At 39.5% G+C, this 10000-nt stretch overlaps 1 protein-coding gene across 3 annotated transcripts in view; it reads right to left on the bottom strand.

Moving 5' to 3' along the window:
* Positions 1-10000, bottom strand: part of tsc2 (TSC complex subunit 2) — a 44702-nt gene that overhangs the window by 17664 nt on the left and 17038 nt on the right. For 2 of the 3 annotated variants that reach the window (XM_043240946.1, XM_043240953.1), the window contains exons 26-27: positions 9583-9711; positions 954-1115 (exon numbers count right to left, since the gene is read on the bottom strand). In XM_043240946.1, the coding sequence (XP_043096881.1) occupies positions 954-1115; positions 9583-9711 (291 nt within the window). The remainder of the gene's footprint in view (positions 1-953; positions 1116-9582; positions 9712-10000) is intronic. The other variant, XM_043240960.1, reaches the window with a different exon arrangement.

The raw sequence follows: 10000 nt of genomic DNA, 5'->3' as shown, positions 1-10000 counted from the left end.
GAGGCAGTGCTCAGCGGCCTGTATTCATCACGAACCACAGAGATGAAAACCAAGTATTATTTAAAGCTTTGCACACAGACAGCGAACAAAAGGAAGAAGGTCAAGCAATTATAGCTCTAGCTAAAAGTGTGTATACCGGCCTAAAATGAAAGAAAGAGAAAAAAAGCAGAGACAGCAGCAGCTTTGCTCACATCTTCAATGCATTTTCTCATTTGGCTGACTCTTTATTTCAAAGTGACTGATAAATGAATTAAATTATTATTATTCCTTTAAAGTAAAAGATAGTAAACATGCATTTGGCACACTGATCTTAAAAGAACGGTCAGTGAGATCTATTGGCATAAATTAGAAAAAAAAAGCAAAAAAAAAACAACTTAATAAAAGACATTTGTATTTTTTTAGTACTTCACGCACCATTACATTTTTTATAAATTAGAAATTTTTATTTTTTTAAACATGATGCAAAAGTACATAATTTATTGCTTTAGTTTAAAGTATAGGGCAATTTTCATGAACATTAATAAAAAATGAAAATAAAACATTACTCACAGTTTCAGATTAAAGTAGGCAATTTTAATAATAATTCTATTGTTTTATTTTAAATTACATTAATAAATCTTAAACATCAACTACTGTTTCCGTTAAGTAAGGATACTATAATACTCATTTTATTTAAAAAAAATACTTATAAATCACTATTTTATTGATGTATTTATTATGTGTCAGGACCTGGGAACTTTTCAGTTGTGTGGCTGTCTATGGAGGGTCAGACGGCTCTCAGATTTCATCAAAAATATCTTAATATGTGTTCTGGAGTTGAACGAAGGTCTTAAATCATGTACTCTGCATCATTTTAATTCACTGCATAATGTCTTTCGATCTCATTTTGCTATAGAATAACACTGAGAAAATCTAATCACGAAATCAAAACGGTGAATCGAATCATGAGTCACCTCTTGGGCAGAGCGGAGAAGTTGGAGAAGACGTAGCGTGCCATCATGTCCAAGCAGGTCTCGGTCAGCTCCAGATGGACGGTCTTGAGCGCGTCGTCTGCCTGCATCACCGCGTTCTCGTCAGCCGAGCCCAGGCTGCAGGTGGTGCTGGACGTCTGCATCCTGCACGGGACGGGGTCAGGCGTTACACACAGGCACCGGGTTACAGTCGGTACCGGACAGGTCACGGACTGGTACTAGTCAAAAGATCTCAGCTAGTCCATGTCCTAACCAGAATTATGAACCACTGGCTGATTCAGATTCATTCGATTCCGAGTCATCTGATTCTGACGGTTCACTGTGGGCGGAGCTACACAGTCTTTACAGTTAGTGTCAATATTTTTCCACTCGTCAAAACTGGTTAGGACACAGCGTGCAGCTTGAGATGAGAGTGTGCGAGTGTGTTTGTGGAGATGTTAAGATGCCAGAGTGTCAGCGGGTAATAAATCAGATTCAGATGCCGAGTGAAGCTTGAAGTGGCACTTTCGAAAACACACACCATGCAGTTAAAAACACACACTCCTTTATAAATAGAATTGGAGACACTGAGTTTATCTTTGCTTGAAAGAATAGTTCACCTACCCAGCAAAACTGTTATCTAAAACTATTGAAAGTAGTTTTGGTTTTACTGGAGATATAATCAATATAAATATTAATAAAACCTGAAATATAATAAGTTGAAGTACTAAAACTAGTTTAAGTAATACAATTAACCATGTTAAATCTAAACAGGAACATTAAAAAGACTGTTATAATTAATTAATAATTATTTAATTAATTGATTAAATAATAATATAATTGTAAATATTACACTAAAATTAACATGGAAAAAATTAAGAAAAAGAGAAAATAGCTAATTAAATTTTTTTATAAATAACAAAATTAAAGTAACAGTCACTCTCATTCTAAAACGGCATCAAAAAAAAACAAAAACAAAAAACAAGCTAACATTTTCCAAAAGTAGTCCACATGACTCAATAATTATACTCTTTAGAAAACAACTGACAGAATTTAAAATTATTGAGCAAAGAATTCTTTATCTGTTTTTTTGTTTCTCTTTTAGTGACAAAACTGGGACTGACACACCTTAAGCAGGAGATAAAATGAGAGAGCATGACTGTTTAGTGCATGCACACACACACACACACACACACACACACACACACACACACACACACAGAGCCTGCTAGAAAATTTCAGCTGCCAGCTTGCAATCCGCAAACACACACACACTCACACCTGTGGAGCGTGATCATCCAGGTGATGGCATTAAACTAAGACCGCCATCAGCATCCTGCTCTTCGGTAACCATGGCAACCACATCCCCAGGGAAATCAGCAGAGCCCATATCATCTCCATACACTAAGACGACACACATGCCAACTCGCATGAACACACACACACACACACACACACACACACACACACACACACCACTGCCAACGCCACTGAGCTAAAGCGCTTCTGACCGCGACAACGACACTGCCTACCTGCTGTTCATTACAGACTCGTTATCAGGCAGACATTTCCTGTGTGATACAGTGATTTCCTGTGTTGCCATTGGGCATATGCTTAGTTGAGGCCGGCCCAGCACTTGAAGGAGCCAATCAAGTCAAACGCACATACGGGAAATGGCTAGTACCACTTTGTTTCAAGGGACAATCTTTTACATGGGAGTTTGTGTTAGCAGATGTGAGTAGGTCCCCTCTGGGAGCTGGCTTTCTGTGTACTTGGACTGTTGATTGAAATGAAAAACTGCTGTTTAGTAACTGCTTTCACTGCTTTTTACCCTGTTCAAAGAGTACCCTTCCCACGACTCTGTCAAGCACACTTAGAGAAGGGTGTGAGTTCACTCGGCTACTCACTGCCCTTCTGTAACCACGGCAACCCAATTTCCCAATCTCACTAACCCCACCTTCTCCTCAGCAGTGGCCAGCCATGGGGTCGTACATCAAATCTCTTGATCTGCGCCGCCACTGTATGCCCTGGCTTGTTGACTAAATTCAGTGAAACTGATTGTTGCCAAGATCGAGTTCAAGAATATGGAAAAACTGGGTACACTGCAATGATCTAAATGCCTTTGGGCATCACACTGCCTCATGGTCCCCAAAGCAAATAGTGACTGCCGTCCCTGTGGGGATTATCATTAACTTAATGTCACTACACCAGACCGATACCCAGTGCCATACATTTCTCAGTCCACCTGGTTGGGAAAACTACTTTCTCAAAAGTGGATCTGCATTGAGGATACCATTAGATGCCAGTCTACCATTAGGACATTGCAAAGACTTCTATTAGAATTCTTGCAGATGGCTCAAAAATGCGGCCCAAACTTTTCAACAAATGATGGACTCATTCCAACGAGGCCCAGATTTTTTGTTTGTTTACTTGGATAACATCTTGGCTGCTAGCGTCTCCATGGAAAAACACCTAGTCCATCTGCAATCCTTGTTCATTTGTCTCAGCCAGCATTGCTTAATAATTAACCCTGGCAAGTACCAATTTCGCTTGACTGCAATAGATTCCCATTCCCTGCAAAACAAAATTTTTACCACCGTATCATTGCACAGGCAGCTGAAGTTATGCATCCTTTGTGCAAGTGCCTTAAAGCGAACAAGGAGATCACCTGGTCAGAGGAAATGACTAAATCATTTGAAGATGCTAAACACAAGCAACCATCTCATCTAATTCCTGATGCCCCCATTGCTATCACTACTGATGCCTCAGACTGTGTAAGGTGCTGTACATAAACAGTAACCTTCTTGGAGACTCTTGGAGACTCCCATATAATTATGATTTTTGATTTGAGTCAGATATAAAATAAAATATACAATAAATAGTAATAATATGAAAAGAATTCATCAAACAGACAGCTGATACAGAACCCATGACTGTTATATTGAATCCAACACTTTTGGTTTCAGTCAAAATAAATTAATAAATAAAAATGATGCCATCAAATACACCTTAGCAACCAATCAGAACTAAAAACTACCCAGAACACTCCAAGAATATCAATGCAAATGCATTAAAAACCCATCTAGGATTCCTTGTATTATCATCAACCTCATTACACCTAGAAAAACACGAGCAACCACTCTGAATCATGATGACAATTACAACATCTTCTGTAGGTATGAAAACACCAAACTGGGGTACGCATGAGCATGCAATCAACAAAGGGCCATTTTCATTTCATCTCAACGGGGAACGAGGGATGAATGTGGATGATGAGAGCGTGTGGGCAACAGAGACGAAAGACAGAAGCATCTACTGCAGAGTCAGAGTGACCTGACACAACATCTATCACTAATAAAACCTACATCCTGTCTTTATAACGACTCGCAGGCAATGGATCACTGGTACAAAAACACATCATTTCACTGTTTTCAGCTTCTTTCCTGTCATTTCTAACAGACTAACAGAATGCATAGTCGATATAAAAAGCTGGATGATGAGTAACTTCCAATGTTAAATTCTGAAAAAACAGAGGTGCTAATAATTGACCTAAAACCCCACATATAATAATCTAGAACACAGCCTATCACTTGATGGCTGCTCTGTTAATTCTTCATCATCAGTTAGGAACCTAGGTGTGCTGTTTGACCGCAATCTTTCCTTTGAAAATCATGTTTCTAGCATCTGTAAAACTGCGTTTTTCCATCTTAAAAATATATCTAAATTACGACCTATGCTTTCAACCTCTAATGCAGAAATATTAATTCATGCGTTTATGACCTCAAGGTTAGATTATTGCAATGCTTTATTGGGTAGTTGTTCTGCACGCTTAATAAACAAACTTCAGCTAGTCCAAAACGCAGCAGCCAGAGTCCTTACTAGAACTAGGAAGTATGAAATTAGCTACAACACTGCAGAACAATTACTCCAAGTCCTGCACGTATCAGCATGCTTTATTAGGTATTAAATTCTGCAGCAATAAACAAACTTTAGATTATTGCAGCTAGTAGTTGTTCCAAATAAACGCAGCAGCCAGAGTCCTTACTAGAACTAGGAAGTATGATCAAATCAAACATCGAATAGATTTTAAAATCTTATTAATTACCTATAAAGCCCTGAATGGTTTAGCTCTCAATACTTGATCTTATCACATTATAGTCCTGCACGTCCGCTGCGTTCTCAAAACTCTGGCCATTTGATAATACCTAGAATATCAAAATCAACTGCGTGGTGCAGATCATTTTCCTATCTAGCACCTAAACTCTGGAACAATCTCCTAACTGTGTTCGGGAAGCAGACACACTCTGCCAGTTTAAATCTAGATTAAAGACACATCTTTTTAACTTAGCCTACACATAACACACCAACACACCTTTTATTATTCAAATCCGTTAAAGGATTTTTAGGCTGCATTACTTAGATTTGCTGGAACCGGGAACACTACTCCTAAAATACGATGTACTTGTGACATCGTAAAAGAATGGCATCTACGCTAATATTAGTCCTGTTTCTTTCTCAATCTGTTTTCACAGTTTGTATCCAGACTAGATGGTGGATCAGCACCCAGAGATTATGTTCATCAGAGACCAGAACACCTAGATGCGCCCGTCGACAGATCACCAGATCCTGACACACACACACACACACACGCACACACTAAGTCATTTACACTACCTGACACAGCAGCGCTTAAAAATTGAACTGGAAGTTAAGTGCTGGGCGTCCGGTCAGAGGAGAACTGACCCCAACTGAGTCTGGTTTCTCCCAAGGTTTTTTTTTCCTCCATTCTGTATGCATGGGGTTTTGTTTCCTTGCCGCTGTCGCCTCTGGCTTGCTTGGTTGGGGACACTTAACTTCTAGTGACTATCGTTGAATTGACTACAGAGACCGTCTCTGCATTTAATAAGAAATTGGTCACTTTCGTCATTATACATCCCTGTCATTATACTGTACAGTGCTTTGATGCAACCTGTGTTGTTAAAAGCGCTATATAAATAAAATGATTGATTGATTGATTTCACTACACTATTTAATAGGGAAAAAAATGTTTTTGGTTTTTTTTTTTAATGGAAATAAAGCTTAAATAAAACATTAACATTAATAAAACTGCAACTGAAATATAGTAAGTTGAAGAAGTACTAAAACTAGTTTAATACAATTAAAAGTGATTTTTAAAAATGCAAATCTAAAGAGAAATATATAAAAAAGACTAATTGTTTTCTAATCTCACACTAAAATGAAAATCAGTTTTTAAAAAATATTAAAAAAGGAAATATATATGGGGATATATAGAAGGATATACAGATATACGGATCGAAAAATTGGATCAACATTGCTCTAAGACAAGAATTCATTTTGGTTTGAGGTTTTAAGACAACTTTGATGAAAAGTTTTGATCCACTCCAAATGTTAGCTGGTATATATGAGCTATAGAGGGACGGAGAGTCCTATATATTTTTTAACAAGTGAAAATGACAGACAAACATTTTGGACTTAGTGTGCAATGACCTTTAACTATAATGCAATACAATATGAGTAAATATGGGAAAGCAATAAAGGTAATACACATTACATTTACCACAGACAATTTAACTTTCCCCGGACCACCAGCTGGAAAAGTAAAATTCTGTAATGACTGACGAATGCTGATGATAAAGATGATCCTTCAGCTGCTTCGCTCAAGGGCACAACTGACTTTTTCTCATCGATTATCAATCCAACAATCTGAGCGTCAACCAAATCACTCGAGTGTCCGTCGACAGGGTTAACCAGCAAACACACTCACACACACACACACACACACACACTCAAACAGACAGGAAGTCCCAGTTTGTGTCTTTACATCGGATCATTCAGCAGTTCTTCAGCTGTTTAAAATGCGAGCACGCTGTTTACAATAAATGTTTAGCAACTGTTTTCTGCAAATGCATATAACTTCAAATATTTCAATCAAACCTAGAATGCTACATTTCTCCAGCCGCATGAAGTCTCTGAATCCCGTTTGTCCAGTACAGCTGATCATAACATCAAACCCTTTTTTCATAATTGCGAGATCCTTTTCAAAAGGCACAATTTCCAACATAAACATCTTTTTTTGCCATATCACAGAGAAAACGTTTCACTGTCCGCCAGCTCTTCGCGTGCAGATCAATCATCTCTATTAGCTGAAGTCGAGTGAGTGCTGATGTCTGGAGTTTTTCAATGCAAGTCTACTCTATTGATGCATTAAGCCGAATAGAAAGAGCTATGAATGTGTGGAATGGTGACTGCATTCTTCATTTCAACCCAAATATCTATTACGTGCAGTTTTGCTTGAAATAAGTAAAATAACCTTCCAACAATCTTGTTTTTTTTTGTTACAATTTTTGCATTTAAAACTAAGTGTTTCTCTGAAACAAGAAAAGGGGATCATTTTTACTGGCTACACTTTACTCTGATAGTCCACTTTAAACGTTCTACTAACTACGAGTAACCTGATAACTACATTCGTAACTAAACGTATACAGCCTCAGAGTAGACTCTTAGGGTAGGTTTAGGGTTAGTTGAATAAGCAGACGTATAATTGCAAAGTTTCTAATAGTCAGTGTGTTGTGGATCCACCAAAGCAAAGTGTTAGAAGATATTAAGCACTGTCTACTAATACTGCTAGTTGACATGTAGTTCATGTTACTAACGTCTAAAGTGGACTATAAAAATAAAAGTGTTAACTTTTTACTTGTCTAGAAAATCCTTCTTGATTAAAGAATTTTCAGATATCTTGCCAGGAGACAAAAATATCTAGAAAATACATTTTTTATTTATTTTTTGAACGAAAATGTGATTGAGTTCTGAATTTTTTTTTTAAACCAGAGCCGTGCATTTTCGTTTAACACAGTAAGAGTCAAACTGCTTGCGATTAAGATCAAGTTCGGCATTATTAACTCGCTTTTATTTCACCAAAAATGCCATTAAATCCTAACAAGCAACCCTGAAATTACCCAAACAAAAAACCCTTGGCACAGGAACACTTCAGGCAATTAGTGAACTGATGGCGGGGTAATTTGCAGACATGCTAGATAATAAAACAAATATGCTGTATGAAGTCCCTGTGCTTGGAAATAGCGGGCGCTCTATTCATTAACATCCTGTAACTTGGAGGCACTGAACTGATTAATAGGTTTTATGGTAATTAGATGCACCGGGTTAATAAAACAGACGTTTGAGGGCAAATATTACTGGAAATGTCTTCCTCTGCCAGGATGCAGCTGTAAATCTCATCTGATGCTAGGCTGCTATCTGCTGGTTATCTGTGACACTGCGGTTTGTTCAAACTTAAAGGAACAGCTGACCCAATGACAAACTCGGTCATTGTTTACTCACCCTCGAGTATTTCCAAATACGTGGTGACCCAAAAACACTTTCTTCAAAACACGTTTGGCTCGAGGGTGAGCAAATGATGACAGAATTTCAATTTTTGGTTAAACTATCCCTTTAAGACTTCATGTTTATGGGATCACATGGGTTTGAAATGACATCAGGTGAGTTCAAGCTCTGAAACAATGCTAATAATGCTTTACATTGGATAGAAAGCGAACAGCATTTGAAGGAGGCCTCAGTGAAACATTTTGAGCGTGATAGCAGCATATTTTTACGCGACTTTTGGTTCATGATTCAAAATGCAGTATGATGAAACATGGATGGATACTGTACCTGGATCACATGTAAAGAGTGAGTGAATATGATGGTAATAAGGCTCGGACGGGCTGCAGGCTGAGCTAGTGGAGCGCCCCCTTGTGTTTGGGAGCTCAATTACTTACAATTCAACATACAGCAAAAACAGGAACTAGACGGTCGAATGTGTAAACGCATACTTTCAATTGCACATGCTTCCTGTGTGCGGTAGGGAGCCCCTAAAGGGACATGGAGATGGAAAAAACGGGACGGGACTATATTACATTTAAAAGCATTTGCATGTGCTTTTCTTTCTTCAGAGGAACACAATTGTTTCATTGACATAAATGAAAAGTCTCTCTGGGGAACATTTGCGAGGGAAAGTCGTGTGTGTGAATGCAGCGTTTCTCTCACAGAGGTTTTGTGTTCGCCCAAGAAAATATTTTTCCTCCCACCTCACCATGTTTTTAAAGATTGCTCAATTTTTCTTGATTTTCTTGAGATGTGCACAAAGTTTCTTGGGGGAACACAAAAGCTGCACAGGCGAATGCAAAGGCAAACATTTTTCTTCTCGTCTCTTCTTGTTTCAATCACCATGTCCCTTTAGGGGCTCCGTAGTAATTTGCTCACGGAAAATGTAAAAAAAAAAACACCATCACAAACAGCACAATAAGCGTAATAAAAGCAAACACAAAACGGGGGTTAGGCTGAAATCAAAACAGATGCTCGCGAGCCTCAGCGCATGCAGTCAACGTCGCAGTCAACGAAACGAAAGAAAATGACAAAACCCTCCTCCAGCATGCACCCTTTCCTGCCCAATCAGAATTAGCCCAAACCAGACGTCCACGCCCACCCCGCCATCGCCAAGACAACGCCCGGCCCCCGAATGCCCAAGCCCCACCCACTGTCCCTGCATACAGAAAAGGAAAAGCAGGGATATCAATCGGTTTGTTGAGTTCTGAGGTGACCAAAAATGCTCTACCTGCGCACCGCATGCTCGGACACACTGATGCTTCGGGAGCGGAAGGCGTCCATGGCCGACAGATCTTTCAGGTCTTTAACGGGAGAGTTTGCGCTGGGGCCTTGCTTCGCCACTTTGGTCGTCCGCAAACTGCCCCGAGGGCAAACGAGGTCAGGTGTGCGTCAGCATAACGTCGTGACCAGGGAGGGTCGCGGGGAATTTGGGGCATTTTAACCACGTCGGCATGGGTGGATGGGGGAGTGCGATTGGTTGTGGAGTGTCACGAAAGGGGCCAGCGACCAATCACAGGTGACGGATCCGAGGTGGCGGCACCCCCCCAAAACCACGCCCACCACGCATGGCCCAATCAGAGGAGGGGGGAGGGGTCAAATAAGGAAGTGAAAGGAAAACAAAGTAACTTGGTCAGCGGTGCACACTG

Source organism: Puntigrus tetrazona, chromosome 1 (assembly GCF_018831695.1).
Source record: "Puntigrus tetrazona isolate hp1 chromosome 1, ASM1883169v1, whole genome shotgun sequence".
NCBI classification, from domain to species: Eukaryota; Metazoa; Chordata; class Actinopteri; order Cypriniformes; family Cyprinidae; genus Puntigrus; species Puntigrus tetrazona.
The sequence above is the reverse complement of the archived record's forward strand: the minus strand, read 5'-3'. Positions and strand labels throughout refer to the sequence as shown.